This window comes from Fistularia commersonii, chromosome 22 (assembly GCF_037954325.1).
Source record: "Fistularia commersonii isolate RoL2024-O1a breed Wild chromosome 22, RoL_Fcom_v1.0, whole genome shotgun sequence".
NCBI lineage: Eukaryota > Metazoa > Chordata > Actinopteri > Syngnathiformes > Fistulariidae > Fistularia > Fistularia commersonii.
The window spans coordinates 5,667,789-5,691,708 of NC_141305.1; the positions used below are offsets into that span (position 1 = coordinate 5,667,789).

The 23,920-nt window shown below is 42.5% G+C and overlaps 1 protein-coding gene across 1 annotated transcript; it reads right to left on the reverse strand.

Moving 5' to 3' along the window:
* Positions 1-1,794: 1,794 nt before the first annotated feature.
* On the reverse strand, positions 1,795-4,284 carry LOC147221429 (putative G protein-coupled receptor 21). Its single transcript, XM_086169982.1, has one exon. The coding sequence runs from the start codon at positions 3,434-3,436 to the stop codon at positions 2,366-2,368; it is 1,071 nt and encodes a 356-aa protein (XP_086026108.1). The 5' UTR covers positions 3,437-4,284; the 3' UTR covers positions 1,795-2,365.
* Between the last annotated feature and the right edge of the window lie 19,636 nt (positions 4,285-23,920).

Below are 23,920 nucleotides of genomic sequence, written 5' to 3' on the forward strand. Positions count from 1 at the left end.
ATTTCCAGTCATTAGCCTCAAGATATAGTGGAGTCCCAAGTCTGTAAAAGTCAAAGTTGATTTGTGCAACGCTTGTGATTTTGGTGAGCCTAATCTGAAAGTCAACTTCAGATGCCTCTGGTCTGACTCGGGTCCTTGCCCCATGATTTGAGTCCACACCTCCACTGAGTCCTGCCGGGCCTTGGGGTGTTTTTTTGTTTGTTTGTCTTTTCTTTTATATGTTTTTACTCAACATTTGGAGAGGTGACACCCCTGATGTACAGCAGATGGTGCAGATTCTACATGCCTTCAAAGTGTACTCTACCCATGTCTGTCATAAAATAAATTATATACATTATATAAACAGTTAAAATACCTCTAACATTTATACTGCATTTTTTTCATTTTTTTATATATTTTGGACTCCGTGGCATTTACTTAAAGGCTGACATTTACAGTTGATTTTTTTCTGGTTTTGTCTGATCAGAAAAGGCAAAAATGTTTAACTGTCAAAAAGGGAATTCAAGTGTTTTTCTCTGAAAAATCCAACAATATCCTTTTTACAATCACATACGAAAAAGCAGAGCAACCCCACCCACCCACCCACCCACCCACAACAAAGCGGCCTAAACTGATTGTTTGGAATTAAAATGGTTCTTCCAACTCGGGAGGCCAAACCCAGTCGAGGGATTCTTCAAAACTTTCGGCAACACAAGGGTTTGTGAACGGCCTTCACTTCTGGTTCCTCCCCCTCTCTCTTTCTTCATCCTCTACCCCTCAACCACAAAAAAAGGATCCTATTCAGAGGCAAGACGCTCTCCTTTCATTGTGACTCTCCACCTCAAGGCGGGCGCTGTTCCTCCCCACCATAAATAAAGCCGCTCTTGTCGTACTTGGACGCTGACAAAACAAACAGGTTCAGCATCGAATGCAGTATGTCTGAGCTCTTGACGAAGACAAAGAACTATTTTTTTTTTTAATAACAGCAATACTTTATCCATAAAATTGTTTTGTAAAGCTGCAGGTCTATTTCTACATAGGTGACAGTAGGTCATCCCCCCGACCAGAGGGTCCCATTTTGCATTTGGTTAAATAATTCAACTCAAAAGTGTATTTACAATAAGCTGCTCTCAGAAAAGTGCTCTGATTTCACCACAATGGCTTTCTGGCTTTGTGAAACAGCAAAATCTGTCTTCTTCCATCTCTTTTCAATCTCATGTCTGAAGGCTGACGAGGCGCGACACGGGCATTTTAAGATGCAGTTGGTGTTGGTGCGGAGCAGGCAGCAGATTTGTTATCGCCGCTGACACCGGCCGCACGACTAGTCCGGAGGTGATCAGCGTTTTACAACGCTACGTGGCTACGTGGCTTGTTACAGGCAGACACTGGACTGCGAAATAACCCTGAGGAAGAAAATGTAACAGGAGAGTAAAATCTCTTTAAAATAAATACAATTTAGTGCCTCTTTGACCGGGATGCATCGCCATGTGTGTCAGCCGCAGTCAAAGATTCTAAAGCTAATTTTCAATGTCAACATTTGCATGTGACGCCCAACAGAATGTAAACAAACTTGCTTCCCGCGAAATTCAAAAGGACAAGAGTCCTTTTGACTAAACAGACAGAAGCTCCAGCTTTTCTCAAAAAACTCCACTGACATTCACCTGAACACTTTTACTACTCATACACACACACACACACACACACACACACACACATACACATACGAAGATTATGTAGACAATGTTGTTGAAATAGAATTCATATACTCATAAGCTCATTAGCATCTGGATTCCTTAAGGGCAGATTAGTAGTCTGTTTCAAGTGTTTAACCGTTGTTTTTTTTTTGTTTTTTTTTTTGCATCGCCTATTTCTACCCTGAAAGAACCAAGAAAGATAGAATAGAAATATTCAATCAGGCTTGAAGAGATTTTTTTTTGCCTTTCAATGGATGACACAGCACAAGACGTGCAGCTTTCTCCATTTTTTTTCTTTTTTTGCATCTGGGAGTTGGTAGGTCAATGCAGGCATGTTCTCATCTAAAGTGACACAAGCTCGCCTAATTCCTTCCGTCCACTTCATCAACACTCCTACGAGGGTCAGCCAGCAGTGTGTGAAAAGCAGCGCAGCACCACATAAAAAAAATAAACTAGAGGAACACAGAAGAAAAGTCCATAAAGACCCAGAAGGAACTTCACATCCTCGGAATCTGTCTCAGGCGCCGCCAGGCATCAACTCGGCCGGATCTCCGAGCTCCGTACGCGGGGGCCCTTGAGCATCTCGCTGCAGGACCACAGAAGGCCTGAGTCACGCTATGCAACTGGGATCAAAGCGCATGCACAGCGCAGATCCTTCCAAATGACTACAAAGAATCCGCCACTGTCAGGACTCACACTTGGCACCGAGAATCTGGCCGCGGGCCGAGGGGGGCCGGAGCCTTTTTGGCGTCTGTGCAGCCGAGGCAGGAGGGCAACAAGGGCCTGAAGAGACGGCCCAGTCCTTTCCGGAAGACACTGTTGGACAGGCTGTAGATCAGACAGTTGCAGAAGCTGTTACTGATGGCCAGCCACGTTGTAAGGAATGACGCCACCCTGTGACGGTAGAGCCCGGCACTCTCCAACAGGAAGTAGAGGATGTAGGGCATCCAAAGCACATAAAAAACACTGGTGATACGGAACAGCACCATGGCATATCGCTTGTCAGGGCAGCCTTCGCACCGCTCGCCACGTTCGCCTTTATCGCCGTCCGTCTGCGTGCTGAAGCGGGCGTGGCGCTGGGTAATCTCCTTCGTGTGCTGGCGACAGATCCGAAATATACTCCCATAGGTGAAGCAGACAGTTAGCGCTGCAGGTGCGTAGAGGAGCGCCACGATGAACGTACTGAACCCGGGGCTGGTCTTCCATGATTCTGCGCACCACTGAAATATGTCTCCATGGTACCCCGGCTTGCCCCAGCCAAAGAAAGAGGGGAGGAAGATCATTGCAGAGTAAACCCAGATGAGGACGATGCACACCCTCAGCCGGCACGGCGTCACCAACGTGGCATACGACAGCGGGCGCGTGATGCCGATGTAGCGGTCGACGCTGATGCACGCCAGTGAGGCCATGGAGACGCTCTTCAGCACAGAGACCATGTAGCCGAACGCCATGCAGGTGAGTGCTTCGTCCAGGTCTCGGAGGTAGTGAAGGAGGGACAGCGAAGGCACCAGGCAGCTGACGCCCACCAGCAGGTCAGCATAGGCCATGGTCTGGATGAAGTGGCTGGTGGTGTGGTGGTGCAGCAGGGGAGCGCAGTGGAAGACAAAGATCACCACCAGGTTGCCGGCGATGATGAGTACGGTGAGGAAAAGGATGACAACCACCTCCAGCACACAAGTGTCCAGGCTCTGAGAGTAGCCCACGGAGCCCAGCAGGCAGAACGGGGGAGAGATGCTTTGGTTCGCATTGGAGGAAGAGTTCATGTTTGGATTGAAGGGAGGGGTAGGGAGGGGGAGGAGGAGGAGGCAGCTTCAGCTCAGCACAGCAGTCATCATCCTGACAGCCTGAGCCCAAAGTTGGTGGTCTTGTTTTTGTGTTGGTTTTCTTTAGACACAAAGTGAAGCTCCAGTTAAATCAGCATCCTTCAGGAAGTGAGCGGCCGCCACCTGAAGCAGCATCTCCGTCGGTGAACACCAGACGCAGCCCAACTCTGCTGCAGCTGCGGCGTCTGCCCGGGAAATAAGTGCATGAGACGAAAAGGAAAAAAAATCCCAAACCAGAACAAGGGATGCCAGTCTGATACTGCAGTGCAACTGTCCTCTCCTCGCAGCTGTTTATCATGCCCCCCTTTCCCTTGACAGCAAATCCTGAGGTAAGCACTCCACTCCAGCAAAAGCGGCCACCGAAAAATCCAGGCATCCACTTCCGCTCTTCGAAGAGACGCCGAGGAAAACGGGAGGGAAAAAACAATGCTGGAATACTCCTCCACTCGGATGGCAAGTGCTCTCTCCACAAGACAAAATCAAGACAGTCCAAACAAACAGTGCCAGTGCCGATGTGCATGTGCTGGAGGGAGGGGGTGAACACACACTTTCAGACTCTCAGCCACACACACACACACATACACACACACACACACGCACACAAACACACACACACACACAGCGTCTTGGGTTTACGGGCATCCAGTGGCTGATTGATAATGTCAGCCGCGTGAAGCTCTTCAACCCAGCTGGTTTTCCGTGGAGTGTAAGTGTCTGTGTGTGTGTGTGTGTGTGTGTGTGTGTGTGTGAAGAGAGTGGATGTGTGTGCGTGTGTGTGTGTGTGTGTGTATGTGTGTGATTAGGCAGTAAAATGCCTCTTCTCTCTGCTGTAGAGCCAGTAGTAATGATGCAGTGCTGCCGATGCTGTTTCCCTCTCCTCCCCCTGCTTGCTCTACCTCCCGCTCTCTCTCTCTCTCTCTCTCTCTCTCCCTCTTTCTCTCTTTCTCTCTCTCTCACACACACACACACACACACACACACACACACACACACACACACACACACACACACACACACACACACACACACACACACACACACACACACGCACATGCACACTTTCCCTCCCTTCCAACTGGCTCCCTTTAGTGTAACCTTTTTAGTTCCCCTGTTAAACAGGAACACTGGTTTCTTCCATCTTGCTCCCTCCCCCATTTGGTGTTACTATAGGAAAACTACTTTTTTCATTAAAAAGAATTTAAAAAAAAATTAAAAATCAGTTAATCTTTCGGAAAAGTTTTCGGACAGCACCTACATGTTTCTTAGAGAAGATATATAGTCTATTTCAAGAGAAAAGCAAAATGTGGCTTTCCAAGCCTTTTCAAAAATGTAGATTATTTGGAAGAGCCTTAACATATCAGAGCAAAGACCAGCAGGGGGCGACTACAAATCGAACCCATTGTCTCTTGCTGTAGTTTTAAGGAGCCAAATGTACTCATTGGTTTACATTGCCAAACAAAATTTTAGACAAGGTTAAATACACACCTTATTCAAAAGCTGATGAAAACTGAAGTAGCCTGATGCCTCATGATTACTTTTCAAAAAACATGATGTGGTCCTTGGCAAGGAAATGATGGCGGGGCCGTGGTATAATTCAAAATTTTGTTTAACAAGCACCAACAACAACTGACTGTGAACCAGGATGGTAATAATCCCAGCTTAATCCACGGCCCCAGCCCTAGTCCAGTGGGGTGAGGGGCCACGCTCCTTAGTGTCCACCACACCCCAAACACCCAGAAGGGACCCAGGAAGAAGAGCTAGTCCCTCACAGGAGGTCTATTCAACCTGCCATAACGGCTGCATCGTCTCTCGGTCAAAAAAGCAGGACGCGCCGGACGCTGGCCCTGTGGAGGCACTGCCAGGGTCCTGGACAGAGGGCGACCATGACAGGGAACCTGGGGAGGTAACACAACTTCACCAGCCACTCTGTGTGCTGGTTTCAGCCAATCCAGCATGACTCACTCTCTAGCCCGCCCACGTCCAGCACAAAACTCTTAGCGCCTGTCTCAAGAAACCCAAAGAGGCAAGAGTTGAACACCATGTGTCAGTGAGATGTACACAAACAGTTGCGGAAAACAGTCGTGAATGGGGCCTGGAAACTGCAAGCCGAGGGGCACGACAGGAACTATGGTCGGACAGGGTGGAGGAGCAGATCACGTCAGGGTCACCAATGTGGTGCCTGGCGAGGAAATGATGGCAGGGCCGTTGATGAATTCAAATCTTATTAAACAAGCACCAACAACTGACTGTGAACTTCTGGGGGTGACAATATCCCCGGCTTAAACCATGTCCCCAGCCCCTAGTCCCATGAGGTGAGAGGCCAGGCCCCTTAGTGTCCACCACAGTGTGAACTAATTTTTAATAATTGACACTTTCTCATCTCATGAAGCAATAGCCGCTTTGGGGACCAAAAAGTTCCCAAGAGGGAAGTTTGAAGAACTGCCCAGCTCAAAATATTGTTCCAGGGCCTCCCCTCCTCCAGAGGAACTTTTTAGTTTTCATTCTCACGGACAGTAAGGGAGCCGACAGCATGTAACCTACCTTAAGCCCCACATTCAGAAACAATTCTTGGGGAATAGGAAGAGGGAGACAGCACAGACAACACGGAGAGCGAAGCTCCCACAGCCTTCACGTTCTGCATCATAGGTATAATAACCATGGAATATCAAATGGGCTTATGTGTTCTTATTTTCTCCCTGCAGTGCTTTGCAATGTGAAAAACTTTGCTATTAGCTAACTGCACTTATTTTGGTGACAATGTTTATGTTCTCCTGTTAGCCCTGGAAATCCTGGCCAGAAGAGTTAGACCTCTTTGCCAGTCCTGATTTCACTGGTTCTGTCCGTTTTGTCACAAGTTGCTAGAAAATATCTGGCAATAGGAGTGGCTAATGTGTTCCACCAATCACCAAGAACCTACATCACTTCCCTATGGAATCGTAAAAAGATTAAATGATCCATCACTATGATTTTTATACTTAGCAGTGAGATGTATTGTTACAATGTTAAATATTTAAACAGACTCGTCTTATCGAGGTTGATAAGTTGATCAGAGGCAGTTAAAATAGGAATTAACTACTTTATCCACTTCACTACCACCCACCATCATCATCGTCCTCATCTCCCTGGAACCTTCTCATCACTTCTCAAGGTAGGCTCCACCCCCTCAAAGCCAGCAGCCAATGAGAGGAGAGAAGGTTTCGGTCTCCACAGAGACAGCACACGCCCACCACACGTGTGCAGACACGGACACACACACACACACACACACACACACACGCCCACCCTTCCCGGCAGGCTTCCCCCATGTATAAACTGTACCCGTGCAAATATAAAGACATGGTGACAAACACGTGTTAAGCAACAGTGAGGAATCTCTCTCTCTCTCACACACACACACACACACACACACACACACACACACACACACACACACACACACACACACACACACACACACACACACACACACACACACACACACACACACACACACATATACACAGGCATGCGATTCTTCTGATCAGCAGAGAAAAAAATCCTGCAGCAACCAGCATCCAATGGAAGAAGAGAGTGATGGAAATATAGATGAAGCAGTGAATGTGGAGCAGAAAGGTGCATCTCCATGCAGATGTGCACGCACATGCAAAATTACTCACACACAAATACACACACAGCAGGGTGAAAACAGGGAACACCAGCAGTCAAGGGGAGGTGGGGAGGGTTTATTTTAGATTGGCAACAGAGAAATGAAGAAAATTCACATCGGAAACTCTAATTCCAGCAACACAGTTCTAAGAACTGTCAAGCTTAAATGTCATTCTCAGTACTCCCGTTCTGCAGGGGATCAATTTAGTTTTGTATTTGCACAGACACTAAGGGAGTCCACACTCAAAAACAAGCCACCACGAAGAAGAAAAAGACAACATAGACCACATGGAGAGGGAAGTTGCCACAGCATTCATATTCAGCGTGGTGGGAATAACCATGGACGATTAAATGCGTTCAAGTGTTTATTTTCTCCCTGCACTGCTTCGGGGTTTTAAGAAACACCACAAATGTATTGCTACACCAAAACAAAACATATTTTGAGGGAATAATGCTTGGCCTGTCTTGCATTGTCTGAACCATTAATGAATGCGAAACTTTGTCAAACAGAGGCTCTTTGGAGTCAAATTGAAAATCACAGGATTTAAAACTAAAATAAGATAATTTGCTGGATATTCTTTCACATCACTTGTCGGCTTCTGTGTACAAAGTTCTCATTGAGCAGCATTTTGTGTGAAATTTGATTCACACTAGTATATTTGATACAATCTTCAAATTAACGGCTAAGTGATGTTTTGTTTTATCATTAGTTTCATCTACTTGCCCCCTGACAGCAAAGCTAGATCTATTTTTTTTCCTCAGTTTTTTTTAGTCCAAGGATGAAACTACAAGGGCATAATAATGAGCAAAGTGTTGACTTCTGTAAATGGTACATGTCATTGCCAAACTCCGTTGTCTGCTGATTCACCACATCAAACCAAAAAAGAACCAGGAAGCTTTGATGAGAGGGAACCGGAGGGGTCCAGAGCAGAACGTCTGGAACAGCTGACGGTGCCGAACAGAGACACCTTTCAGATCCTGTTCTGTTTGCGTTTGTACCATATGGCGAGCACTGAGGCGGGCAGGAAGGCCATTGGCTGGCAAACTGTCTGTTTTTCACTGTTTTTGCTCCAGGTCAGAGGTCAGCAGTGACACATCTGCCTAGGTTATGAGGCTGAACATCAGGGCATCTGAATAAACCCCAAGTTGTATGACATCTTGTCAGACACAGACACCGCCATCAGCACCCTTACCATGTTGCCAAGTCGACGGCTTTGAGTAAACAGCAGGCAGGAGAGCGGGGGGTGCGCACCTTGTGACCAAATGATCAGGAAGGAGACCTTGTGATGCCGTGGTTGGAGTCTCAGCAACCAATATCTGAACATCTCAAAAGAAACAGCACAGCCCTCGAGCAAAGGCTGTTGCCAAGGAGCCGCAGGACCCCTTGGGGTCAAGTGTCTGCTCAGCAGCTGAAAGGCCTCATATTCTAAGAGGCCACGGTTTCAGGAAGCTCTGTCTTAAATTCTAGATAACTGTAAGTCATCGGTCTGAACTCTATCTTGACAGCCTCAACAATTACCGTCAGGACTTCAAGTGAAGGGGACAAGCTCTCAATATCACCTCACCAGTATCACCTGACACAGGACAAGCGTTTATATCACTTAATTTGATCATCGGCCAAAGATGTGATTAATCGGCCTGATAATTCATTCCAACCCTTTAATCTACAAACTGCTTTTGTAGCATGAGAATCAGCTGTTTTTCAAAGTAGTGTAACAGAGAGCACAGTGATTGTCTTCACAGGATAAGTATAATGAGTTACAATGAGTCTTGAATGAAGGAAAAGGAAGGTTTATTCAGTTGAAAAAAACATATAATTGTAATGGAAAAATGTGAATCTGTAAATGTGGATTTTTCCTGCATAAAAGCAGGTGTGCAAATAGGGTGGTTAAACCACTGCGAACAACTGCAGCACCAGATCCTTTGTACAAAGGACACTGTAAATTTGGACACTGTAAACCCAAATTTGGCCTCCTTGGGTCATCTCTTGTTGGAAGGGCAGCGCAAGACAAAACTAAACCGCCACAGCAATGCCCTTTGTTTTGAAAAGCAAACAAATGAAAATGAGGATTTAGACCGATGAAGCTGCGACACAGTCCTTTGGAAAACACAAAACAGAAATATTTACATCGTCCATGAATCGCAGAGATTATTGCATTCTATCTCAGCCTGTGTGGTCTATTGGGATATCCTCATTCGATTTTTATCCCCCACGTTGATGGGAAGTCATTAAATTCTGAATAAATGCTGATACAAAGTCCTTATCCAACACTTCAGTGTGCTGAGACTTCTTTTCATCCACAGTGCCTCTTTATGTTAATTTTTTTTTGATTCAATCAAGGAATGTTAGCGCTATTGCATATGCACTTAAAATCACATTGTTTTTTTCAACAAACTACAGATTGTGCCTGGTAAAACTACCAGTGGGATGTCCTACAGCAGATCATATTTTCTGTCTGTTGAATGTCAAAATTCTGAGACAACAGAAGGATCAGGCTTCAGCTGGTGGGCAATAAACATGATAAAATCATTAAAAAAAAATAAAAAATACACACACACACACACACACACACACACACACACACACACACACACACACACACACACACACACACACACACACACACACACACACACACACAGGCATATATCTGTTTTAATCTTGATTGGCCCTGATCCCAGTCATGCAGATCGAATCAGGACATCCATAATCGTATCATAACGTATTGTGATAAAAATCATATCTGGACTGTGATGCCTGTCATATCTTGAAGCTCCTGAATTCACATTCTGGCTAGTATTCTGCCAGCTCAATAACAATGGGGAAAGGTCTGCAGTTTAATTTGCGAGATACTGCTCTCCTGGCAAAACTCATCCTGTGCACTTCAGGCTTTTAGCCATCTAACTGTTCACCCGTGAGTTCACTGTCACTTTAACAGTCATTAATAAAACATGTCCTGCAGCCACAACCACCCGTGAGGTCCAGCGTGTCTCCATGTTCAGCCTGTTCATCGACAAGCAAACGCCATTGCTCTCCGACGGCAGGAGCCTATTATATTAGGTTCTTGAGAGGTTGCCGAAGAGGTGGAATGGGTCTAATGTACCGTGACATGCGAAGGTGACCTAATTTCCAGCCACTTTTCGTGACTCGAGCATCGGCATAAAGGTCAAACTGCTGCAGTCATTTAATAAAGCGGTGACGGAGGAAGCAGCAGAAAAGGAGGAATGGCATTTATTATGCTGCCGCGGGCTCGAAATGATTTAGAGGGAAGGAAAGATCCGATATTTGGGCTGTTATTCACGATTGGACATCAGTCGACTACTGATGTAATAATACAGTTACTACTTTAGAAAATGGGGAGGCTGCTCTTCTGCCAACAATTGGGCCAGTGGTGATTGGATTATTAATTCATTTTCATAAAATGAATTAAATCAACTGATGGTTCACCTCACAAAGAATGAAATTTCAAGATTTTCTCTCTTTCCATCTTAATGTAATCTGTGCATTTCATGAAAACTACACACATGAAGACAGGGGCCTGACATCGTGTTATGGTTTTGAACATCATTTCCTCCTCAGCTCCTCAGCTCTGTCCTTAAGGGTAAGCTGGAGCGTCTGCGCTCTTGAAAAAAATATGATTGGTATCTTAATCCCTACAGCCACTTCTAGGCTACTAGGGGGTAAGTGAGCAAACTTCCAAATAGTAAGAGAAAAAAAAAAGATGTATTTCATTGACATTTTGAAATGTCAGGAAACAGCTGTACATCATGGCAGCAGGGGTAAAACACGCTGGATTTTGGTTGAATCTTTTCCACACTGCTCACAACCCAACAGCTTCATATATGATTCATGCGCTTATAAATGGTTCATGTGTTCATAAAGTCAATTGGCGGTATCGTTTGAAGCAAAGGTCTTTCTTTTCTTTTTTTTTGCTCCCGGACAGTGGACCCCCGGGAGGTTGTTTCCAAATTGAATTAACCTTAGGCACAGAGTTCATTAGTGAATGGTCGGCCTGGTGCCACGGACAATTAGCTCTAACAGCGGGAGTCTGCACGACCAGCACCATGTCCTCACTCACACAAACACAACACCATTACATGAGATGCAGCCTATTAGCATCAGATCATGAAGGGGGGGCATCACAGTGACAGATGATGCAGAAGGACAGGTTTGGACCTGAATGTTAATCAGTTTTCTGCAGGATACAGATGCACTTGTACTTTCACATTTACAGTATTAAATGACCCAACGTGGTCACTTACAGACTCAAAAAGGTTGAATAACCTCCACTGCTCCTAGAACAGTAGCCAATTATGCTCTGCATTACTGAATTCTGATTGATAGTCAGCGCACCTTTTTTTGATCAACAAATTGACTTTTGTATTTTGCGGACTAACATCCACACCATGGTTCCAGGATTTGCAGAATCAGGCACGAAAATTTGAGATTAAATTTGAATGAGCATAGCAGATTTGTACTGTAAATTCTGGACTATAGAGCGCACCTACATATAGGCCGCACCTACTCATTTTTAAAGGAAAAAATAAATTGTACATAAATAAGCCACACTTTTCTATAAGCCGCAGGTGTCATTGAACATAAGATATTATAGCAGCAAGATGTTTCGGGAATTTTTTTTTTTTTTTTTTTTTTTAATTAAAAGACGGTAACATCTACAATTACCGGTACATAACACAAATGCTTTTTTGCAGAACGGATGCCTAACTTGCGTGCATGCAGCTCTTTTTCCTTCTTTGCCAGCCAGACTGGCGCATCAAATGCATTTTGGCGCGTCTTTTTCATGATGCTCGTGAGTGCAAAAAGCGCAAAATGGCTGATCTGAAGAATTATCGTAAATGCGAGTGGGTTTGCCGAAACAGTTTCATTTGTCCACTGTGACGGTGTTGGTGGAAGGAAGCTACTGCAACTACCCTACAAAAATCCAGAAATTAGCCGCATCACTGTAAAAGGCGCAGTTCTCAAAGCGTGTGAAAAAGTCACGGCTTATAAGCCGGAATTTACGGTAATGTTTAGCCAAAGAGGAACCTACCACATTTGTGTCAGAGAGCAAATGCCCATTTTGAGCATCCCTTCTGTCACCATTAAACATTTGGTGAAAGTAAAATTCAAAGGGTAGAGAGGAACAGGGTATTCACAAAAATCCCAGCTTACTGATGACACAAACACCGACATAGGCGATTAAAAAAAAAAAAAAAGTAAAGCAACTCAAAAACTTACAGTTTTTGGCAGTTAGACAAACTCTTGCCATTGTGAAACCTATTTGGGGCGGGCGAGGGGCAGGAGGTAGAGCAATCGTCTTTGGAACCGAACATTACTGGCTCTAATCCTGGCATCTCCTAGTGTGTCCAGGGGCTGTTGATCAAGACACTGAACCCCTAACTGCTCCCCTGGCGACGGCTCAAGGTTCATCCATGATGGGTTAATTGTAGAGAATAAATTTCCCCAAGAGGGATTAATGAAGGATAAATTATTATTATTTAGACGAGCAGAAGTTTGTTCCTACACCAGAGCTGAGCTCCTTCCTTCATCCAAGAAGCCAACTCAACAGAAGTAGTCAAAGTCGATGGATATGTTTATTTACTCTGGCACAACCAAAAAAGCTTTTACATGCTCATACTTTTTTGTATTCTCAGATTATATTACTTTTGGCCAGGACAAAATGAACAGCAACAAGGGAAGGGGAAAGAGGGAAAAAGCTAAGGAAAAATTGACATTTTAGAAACAAAGAGGTAGATTCTAAATAATGATATGCAGATGAAAAATGTTTAGGGTTTGTTTTGACACAGATCTTGGTTAGTTTTCTTTTTTGTAATAAGAGAAGAGCTGACGTAGCAGAAGTAGAGCTGATTTTCTGAAATACAATCATGACCTATTTCCCTGTGACTGAGTGACAACCTTTGTTGAAAGCTAAAACAAATGCATCACACCATGTTGACTCAGTTAACCTGCTTGAAAAGACACTTGGCAGGTGGAAAAAGAATTGATTACTTCCTGGTTGTTTGGTATATTCTTCTTTACCTTTCTGCTGCTACCTTCAGGGGAAGCGACAGAGAATCAACCTCCTCCATCTAATCCTGCCCATCCGCCCGCCCATCCATTATCTACCACTTTTTCCTGCACTTAAGGTTGTGGGATCCTATCCCAGCTGTCATTGAGCATGAGGCAGGGTGGACCCGAGACCAGTCGATTGCATGGGCACGTACAGAGACAGACAGCGACTCATTCGCTCATTCACACATATGGGCATTTTTTCAAATTCATTCCAATTGACCTCCTGCAGGTTTTAGGACTGTGAGAGGAAACTGGAGAACCCGGAAGAAATCCATGTAGACATGGGGAGAACATGCAAATTCCACACAAAAAGGGGAATCTAACCAGGGTCCTTCACGCTGTGAGGAGAAAACGCAAACCACTTTGACACTGTGCCCCCCGATATATTAATTATAAATATTAATTTTTTAGACCTCTATCTGTGGACACCTGAAAGCTTCTGATACCAAATAGTTTTTCACCTGCCTCCAGACTTTGGATTCAACAATCTTAAACGGTTATTGCAAATATCGTTGAGCCACAAAGTAATCAGTCACATTTTATATTTTTTAAGCAGTTATTTACAATATTACACAATGAGCAATGTGAGATGAGCTGAAATACATATTTCTCTTCATCTCATCTGGTTTCAAAATGTTCTTTCAAAAAACATACAGAAGATGTTACTGCCACTATGTTGCCTTCTGTGTGCCTCTTTGGCTAAACAGGAAATACTTCATGGTGAGTGGGTTCTGCACGTTGTTGGCGTGACCCTGACCTTCCACACCAATGATCATCTCCACATATAGTGAGCTGCGACAGGCAACGACAGGAATGACTGCGAGTGCATTAGTACCACTGTGTGACCAAGCACACGTCAGTCCCAGCGATACATTCAGGATGTCAGGCCACCGCCGCCACTAAATCCAAATTATAGCTCATTTTCTTATCTATCCATCTACCTATCAATCTATCCATCCAGCTAACTATCTGCACTGTCCACAACGAACGGAAACGTTATCAGCTCTGAGCAAAAGCATAGTTACGTAAAGAGGTAAAAAGAAGTCTTTGACACAACCCTGGCCAGACATGAGAGGCTGCTCCTCTGTCAGCTATGGTAGGAGCACAAGTTCAGTGACATTTCAGTCGAAAGAATTTCAAGTGAGAATTTTAACTCGGAAGACTCACCTGTCATTGATTATATAACAACACGTTATCAATGACATGCTATGCTAAGCTATTGATATATTTCCAATAAAAGCTTGGTACCAGTTAACCAGCCAAATGGGGATTTCGAACAATAGCAAATCAGTATTGAAAATAGTATAATAGAGTGAATAAAGAATAATTTAAATTCAATGCCATTGTTAATTTTTCAGAAAAGTAATAACTTCTTGAAAAATTACCACTCCTGAAACTCCTGAAAACAAGGATGAGAACAACTGAAAAGGAGCAGAAAACAATCTGCCATTGAACATAGGAGTCCTTTGATTTGGAGGTCAGGACCTGCTTCAGGATATTCACTTAATGTCAGAAAAACAACAAGAACAGAGAAACACTTATGATCGCACATTTGTGTGATGAAAACTTGCTCTGGAAAGTGGGTTCTGTGTACCATAATTCTGCTGTTGTGTGCTCTACTCGACACCGGCAGTCCAGCGTGCCTTGAAGCTGCTCACTCAACCAACATAAAGAGTTGATAATCAGAATTATGTTCTATTGTTTAAATGGAGGTCAGGGGATTAACAGCTCCCTGTGGGTGAGAAACACTTTCTCCTCACCAACAGTCGTTCTGGCTGATGGTTTTGTTGAAAGTATGTTCAGATGAGCGCCGGCACACCCAAACACACAGACTGCCAGCGAACTAATTTTAGAAAGACCTTTTAATTAAATTCAGCCCCTCTTGCATCTCCCGGTGGTGATGGAGGATGATGAGCCTCTGCACTGATGGGGAGAAGGGTACTGCTGTGCAATGGTGCTTCAAAGCTCTAGCGTGCAGGAAGATAGTGGATCAGGAACACCTCAGCCACTTCCCCTACATGAGTGATTTTCTCAATTAGTGCAGCTCTAAGTACAGGGGGGGCACGTGCCACGCCATGTGCTCAAAGCAGTGTGTGTATGATAATGAAGTATGTGTTTACATCCCCGCACATGTGAAAATCAACAGCTTTGGGTTGCCAGCAGGATTAAGACTTGTGTTTTCATTTTAACACATTCATTGTGATAACTTGTGTCTGTGTACGTGTGTGTGTGTGTGTAGGGGGGCAGCTAGTTAGATATAGCTCAGCAAGAAGCTGGGGTTTGTTAAACCAGGTTACATCACTGACATCTCCAAGCCATCCATTTTCAGCCCTCTGAAAAAATGCTGGGGGACTTGGGCAAAAAAAAGCATCCTCACCAAGTAACTTGCTTGCATGCGTCCACACACCCCAGCCAGAAGCACCTAAACCGCTTTGGAAAACACACCTTAGTATTTTGTTTCTCAGGAATTTCAGACAAAAACTGAGGGGGAAAAAATGGTCCACCGGTTCAGCTGTTGCTGAGTAGAGAACTGGACATCAGGACTGGCCACCTGCAGCTCCACTAAAGGTCAATCTTTGGTCACAATGTGTTGTCTGCTCCAATTATGTACTAACCGTGCTCTCACAGCTGTGAAGGTGTGTATGTGTGTGTATTGCATTTGTACAGCGTGTTTTAGTCTGTGTTAGACATTTTTAGCTTGGGTCGTACAGCCAAAAAATAAATCACATGATTCATAAAACTCTTTTCAAATACTGAAAAACATCACATCAGTTCAGGGTGGGGGAAAAAACTCACATGTCAGATATAAAAATCATAAATTAAATGTTTCTCCAGTAGACTAGTGATTAAATTACAAGTGATTTAGCAGATTGAAATCCATTTTCAAAAGATCTAAAAATTAACTCACTTTGCAAAGTAAATTGTTGAAAACAATAGCAAGACAGTAACCAGATGTAGATGTTTGTGTATCACGATATTCAATCCAGGTCCTCATCATTCTGTTTCTGACTATTTGTTGAACAGGATTCTGTATAACAAAACAGTTTATTTCAGAAACCCTGCTACATAAAGAAAAACACTGAATCAACTGGAGATGGCGAGTTGATAAATTATTTTCCTACATTCTTTGCCCCTGATCGGGGCCCACACTACACAGACTGGAACCCACCGCTATAGACACGTGTCAAAGCAGATCACCGAACAAGGATAACAAAAGAAGGGGGAGTCAAATGTTGCAGACACATTAAAGGTGGCAAACAGCATCTCAACAGGAGGAAATTGCACAAAGACAACTAAATGAGCATTGTTGCACTACAAACACAGTACCGTCAGCAGATAGGACCCATCTCAGCCACACCGAAAGCAATGAGAGACAAGACCATAACACAAACATGATATGACTCTTGATATCAATATGAAAGAGATATTACATTTATGACTGACAGATTTATCTCACTTGCAAAACAAAACAGTTACACTTATCTGGTGGCGGCAATGACATTTCATAAGGCAAACAGTTACTTGAAAAAGCCAACTAAACATAATCTAATTATTAAAGCGTGAGAAAGCAATAGAAATCAAGTCATTTATGAGAAGACCTAACCAAATCCCCGGATGAAACTCTCCCTATAGAGCTACTCTTTAATTTAGGGTTTAGCCAAATATTTACCAACAGGAGGGACCCCAAAAACAGCAAAATAGTTCATAAATGTCATACAAAACACCACGGATAAAATGACAGTAACTGTCACCAGACCTCAGTACGTGGCATGAGAGAATACGGAAGAATTTCGGAGAGACATGTTGGTGAAATCGGCAAAACACTCGTATGTTCGCAGCAACATTAGCATAACCGCTTAAGCTAATATAGTCGCTAACGCTAGCATCGGTGTTAGCGTCAGAAAACACCTCAAATACCTAAATTATATCAATATTATCTCCAAAACTCACCACTACTTGAAGCCGTTCTGTGTCGGGAGTTGTTGCGGATGTCAACTTTGTCCCCCGCCGTGTTTGCGTCATATCATCTCCCAGAAACCAATAAAATCCATATTCGGAGTTGTTTTACTGTCAAATTAGCATCATGTGGCTCATAGCATTCCTGCCATTTTTTATTGATTGACTTTTTTAAATGAATCTACTCCTGTCCTTTTTCTTCTCTATCCCGTCCAGTTTCATATTGGATATGCTATTCTTATCTTCTTTTATTTTTATTCGTGCGCCAAATGTGTGTAAGTGGCTGGCCGACCATGAACACAAACGCCAAAAAGTAACTTCCGCCCTTTGATTTTTGATCCTCAGTGAAAAGCTATTGGTGGCATCGAAAACCTCAGACATTTTTGCAATAAAAATCCACTATTAACCACAATTTTATTTTTTTTTTATTCGTTTTTATGGTGTATAAAAAGTCATCAATTGTCATTCATATGTCTAACTTGGATTTAAAAAAATGAATGCATGTTTTTAGTCAGTTACTTTGAAACCATAGGAATGTTTCGGTTAAATAATATGAAGAAATTACATTGTGAAGGAGTTTCCAGTCAGCAATGTGCCAGAGGACCTGGATATTGTAAATATGTGAAAAGAAAAAATATTTAGGACACAGATTAAAAGCAGCATATTCCAACAGGAAAGAGGTGAGACAGATATGAATAATTTACCCTCATTAATACAGACATGTCTGGCATTTTTGGGAAAGAGAAGAAATGAGTAATTACCAAATGAAACTCTTTCATCAGACAAAGCAAGAAATATATGAAGGGGTTTGGGTTATATTTTTAAAAAATGTGGGAAACTTCTTTTAACACCATCCACGTGAGGCTCCCGGAGGAAATGGAAAATTCATTATTGAGGCCAATTTTTATCATCGCTCTTGCAGCCGGTCTGATTCTTCAACAAGTCCTCGATTCATATCTGATCAATTCTGCAAGTGGAAGTAAACACACGTAGGTTTTGACACAACTGTTTTATTATCATACCGCCCAAACCCCAAGGAGCAACGATCCAGAAAAATGATGGTGTGAATTAACAGCTGTTTCCTGCAGGAGATGCACAATCTTCATTTCAGTGCTAAGAAAAAGCTAAACTTAAGAAATGTGATCCAGATTCAAAACTTTTAAGTGTAACTTTTGATGTGAGTGTTCTTGTGTTACATTTTCACATACAGTATGTCTTGCTATGATGGGACATTTTTTGACTTTAAGGTATTTATTTTTGAGGAACGCTTGAATAAAACCTTAGAGTGGAGCCACAGTTTTTATTATCTTTTTTGATTAGCAGAATCAATATTTTGTCTGGTTATTTGCAAAACATCTAAAACACTGGGGGTGGCGTGGGACCGGAGGCAGAGCAATCGTCTTTGGATCCTAATGTTCCTGGTTTGATTCCCAGCTCTTCCTCCAGTGTGGAATTATCGAACGGCAGCCTACTGCTCATGGTTCATCCATGATGGGTTCATTGCAGAGATCAATGTTTTATTTTATTATTAAAAACAATAAGAAATTATTATTATTATTGAAGGGGAAAGCTGTCACTTAAAGCAGCTGGAAAGGAAACAGTGAAGCACTGACGATGTTCACCACTGTCGCCTCCCAGCACGGAGGTTCTAGCTTCGGTCCCGGCGGTCCATGAGGTTCTCTCTGTCAGGCATCTGCATGTTCTTCTGTCTTTGCTTCTCTTCATTTTCTGCTGGTTCATGCCTGGTCTCTCTCCAGGTTCTCTTCCCAAAGTCAAAACACTCAGCAGTTTCATTGAAAACTCTAAATTGTCTGTAGGGGTTGAATGATTGAGTTTCTCTATTTGCTTGACAGCTGACCCGTCCAGGTTAAACCCCGTCTGTCGGCCCAGTGGTAGCTGGGATTGGCTCATCCTCCCTGCGACCATGTGAGCAGGATAAGCGGTAATTTATTATGGATGAATGAACAATAATTATGGTTATGGTATGGACGAGCTGATGCATGATGGAGGGGAAGCTGATGGATGGTTGGATGGGTAGACGGGTGAGGGATGAACAGATTACATGTCACGTCCGGATGGATCCGCTGCCTCACCATCAGAATAGTGACTATGTTTATTGGAAAGTTGTTGGTAGCGTGACTCCAACAGCGGCTACATTGTGCACTGCGCCGTGTGATTTCCATGCAGTGGCGGATGATACGGCCGATGATATAATCGTTTACTTAATCCTCGACAAAAACGGAAAGAACACAAAGTGCCAATAAAACCCAGGCTTCTAATTATAGCAGAGCAAACAAATAGGCCTGGACCGGCTCTCCGTGCATCAGGCTTTGTTTATACAGGATGTAGTGCCTCGTTCCAAAAGACTAGATACCAACAGCAGTCCCCAACACACACACACACACACACACACACACACACACACACACACACACACACACACACACACACACACACACTCACACACTCACACACACACACACACACACGAAACACAGTTGCCACACCCAAGACAAGTTGATTGAAAAGCTGAGGTAAATTAAAATGTACGTGTAAATAAATCAAAACATAAAGCAGAAAGAAATAAAAAAGGTTAAATGTCAAGAGCACAAAATAAAAATCTGAAAATATTTAAATAATTCAGATTGTTTTTAATAAAAAATCCAAATCAAAAAAGATATGGTTGAACTATAAATAAGAAAATGACAGAGAAAACAAAAGAAAAAAATAGAATGATAAATCAACCAGTCAAAAACCATTCTTTCATTACCTATAATCATATAAAGTCACATTAGTGGCATGTTTCTGTCTCTCAGACAGAAGTAGAAATAACTGGTGATGTATTGCATGAGATTTAGTGTGTTTCTGTGTGTGTGTCTGTATGTGTTTCCGCAGAAAAATACTATCAAATTAACAGCAGTTATTATCAATATCAGTAACTCTCAAAGTTGCATATTGATTAAAATGTGCAGATTTTGGTTATGAGTTCTGGTGAAATATATATAAAAATATATAACATACCAACTACACTATATTTACCAAGCAAATACTTTCTTTCTTTGATCAAACAAATCTCCATATTCAAGAAACTGCTGGTTCTGGCACCAGATAGTGTTGGAGCAACAATCCAGGACAATGAGTAGAGTTGTGGGATTTTCAATCATTGTGCAGTTGTGCGTGAGTGAATGCAAATCAATTCATCTGGAGAACCTCAGTTATAATACTTTTTTTTTTTTTTTTTGCAAAATGTAGCCACCATTAAACTTTGCAGCATTAAACAGAAAATAAACAGAAAAAAAATATTAAATGATACAAAAATATCCTGAAAATGTGTTTTGACAATTCCTGCAAATCAACACCAAATTGCCAGAAAATCATTTCAAAATTCTCCTTTGAAACATTTGTCAACAACAAGAAGTTATTTATAAGACCTGCAGGAAATGGCCTGAAAATTGTACATCTTTTTCCGTCATTACTCAGGAAACTTGGAAGCACCCCATCCAGTATTTCACCGTAGGACGTGTTTTACAGGACAAGGAAAGAGAAACTGTGATGAGTTTAGATGTTTCCAAACTGCTTCTTGGAGCCGACTCAACAAACGTCCCAGAGCTTGTGCTTTTTTTTTTTTCTTAATCTTCTCCTTCACTGAAAGTGACTTCCCATGAATCCTGGTGAAGAAAGGACTGATTATAGAGTTGGAGAACAGGCGGAGCTGCAGGTGATGTGTGTCTTTGCTTCTGCCCCTCTGACGCCCCTCTGAAGCCCTAGCCGGTTCTGGCTCGACGTGTCCTCAGAACCCCTCCACCCTCACCCTTGGTTTTATAACTGAGCAAATGTGATGTGGCGGCTAAAATTAATAACAACATACCAGGCATTTTTGCTCTATTTTCCTTCTGAGGAAACCCAATAACCCCCCCCCCACACTCATCAACCCCACCATCCCCTGAATCTTACATATGGTGCTGGGCTTGTGATCCAGAATCACAGACACTAATGAGCAAGAAGACAAACATCAGCATCAGAGAAACTGTGAAAGTAGTGTTTGTGCACGCTCCATCTATTCTTTACAGGAAGGGCGGACCCAGACATCCACCGCTCTCCCAGTGCCTCCCGTGAATGCATGGAAACGTGAGCCGTGGGGAGAATGTTCTCATGTAAAATTACTGCTGCTAGCTCTGTTTACACACAGGCTTCATCAGTAGAGTAAAAACAGGACGTTCTGTTTGGGGATACACACACACACACACACACACACATACTGGCCGCCGACTGAACTCCACAGACATGAATGTTTAAGTCAGTAGCAAAACGGCATCAAACTTTCTTTCGACAGTCATCAGGATTTTGGCTTCGTGAAACAGTAAAATGTCAAATACCAAGAAAGAGGAGTGTGAGTGTGGCGTGAGTGGATGGGGGGGTGCATCAAGCTGTCAATCACAGGGCCAGCTGTCAATCAAAATATCTTGCCACATAGCAAAACATCAAATCTTCACTTTCTACCTACTGACCGCTGAACCAATGTGATGTCAAAAATGAATAAGATAAGATAAACTTTGTTGATCCCCATAGGGGATTTTTTTTTCACACCAGCGTAACAGTTATAGTGTCAATAAATATGAATATAAATATAAATTCAGAGACAATTAGCATTTATAATAATATGAGGGGGGAAAAAAAACTCAAAAATAATGAAAAATCCCTTGAAAATATCTAAAAAATTGGCAAATAAACACACAAAATAAAAATCAGACAAATCGATTTACATTAAAAAAACAAAACAAAAAAGCCAAAAAATAGGAAATTGATTAAATTCGTTTCCAGTAATGACAGTTATCATTCTACAGCTCCCTTCATCGATCCATTCATTTGCTAGTGTGCCGTTGTTTGTTGCGCAACCTCAACCATCCCATAATATGAACTGTCAGCCTCTCTGTTTTTTGAAAAGAAATTTCAAGTAATTTTGTGATATATGTATATGTAGACATGTATGTGTCCGTATAGATGAATATGTGTGTGTATGTGTGTGTATGTGTTTGTAGTCACGTTGCCGACAAGTTTCCAATCCACACAGAGGGTCTGAAGGTGAAGCGTTGGTTCCATCCATCTGTGGGTAATCTGTCCATCCTACAGCCGCCTGCACACACACATCCATGCATTCAATAACTCACGTGACAACATGCATCGGTTCGTCCATCCCATAATATTTTCACGTGTCTCCATCGTCCCTCAGTATGTTCAGATCGTCAGCAGTGTATAGACACACTAAGTGATTTCCATTAACAGAGGGGGAGATGGTGCATCACACACACACAGAGGCGCATACACAAGGAAATCAATGTTATATGGTCAATACATGTAATAACTGTATGTACCTAGTGTTTTGACTTCTGAGCAACAAAGCGGAGGCCCAAATGTTTTAAATGCAGTTTCAGAATTACTTTTTAAAAATGATAAAAATTAAACAAAATTATATTGTATCCAAATTGGTAAAATATCTTGTTTTTGACAATCATTTACAAAACTTTGATTATTACTTAAAATAAATCCAATTTGCAGATCACACCCCCCCCCCAAAAAAAAATCTATCATGAAAAAAGGGAAACAATGACAGTGAAAAGCTGCAAAATATTGCTTACAAAAAAATAAGAAAAAAAATTATTAAATAAAAGGGAATAAAATACTTTAATTATTCAGAAAGAAAATGATGACACCCCCCAAAATAAGCAACGAAATATTAAAAGATCTAATAAAAACAGTGACTAAGCTTTAGGGAAAACTTGAGGATTTGAAAAAAAGAATATTCACAAGATGAGTAAAACTTAAGTCAACAGTAATTAGATGAAAATAATAAAACATGAGAAAAATGTTATAAAAACAAAAAATGTAACTGAAGAAGTCGATGGTGGGACCACATCCTTGAGAAACACTGGTTTGCAGTGAAAGTAAAGCGCTTTATTTGACAGGAAGCGCCATCGCCCCGTCCTTCCTGTGTCACAATAAAATAGGGAGAATAAGACCCCACACCCCTGGCCACCTCTTCACACACACTTACACCCACACATCCACACACACACTCCGACGGTCTGCATTCACACTCAACAGGACGAAAGGAGGACAAGTCACGGGAGGAAACACCACTCACTGCCGCCATTAATGAGAGGAGGAGGGAGCTCGGGCCAGGGAATGAGGATCGGGGGATGGAGGAATGGAGGTAGCGAAGGATGGAGGAGAAGTAGCAGTGGGGGCAGTTAAGGCTGTAGGGGAGGTTATTTCAGGCCTGGAGTTGTTAAACAAAGACTCACTATTTCCTTCAAACAGACCTTTTATAGAAACAATGGCCTCAATCTTGGGTTTGCACGCACACACACACACACACACACACACACACACTGTCCCACATGAGGTGTCACACCTCCATCTTCAAGCAGAATATATAAATGTAAGCTGCAGCCTCGTCTTCACCTTCAGGTCATCTTTTAATGCACTTATTATTATCATGTCAGTAGTCAGTATTAATAGTTAGCAGCAGTTGCTAGCAACATGTTATTAATCATTAATAATCATTTGTAACGCCCAGGCAGCTGGACCTCAAACCCCCCTGGTTGGCGCTTTTGTTTAAAATCCTTATTTCAAGAACAATGTATTTTGAATATATATCACATAAAGTGACCTCAATTGAATTAGTGTTAATTTAATTCCTTATCGTAAGTATAATAGTTATTACTTTTATTATGATTTTCCCACTTGAT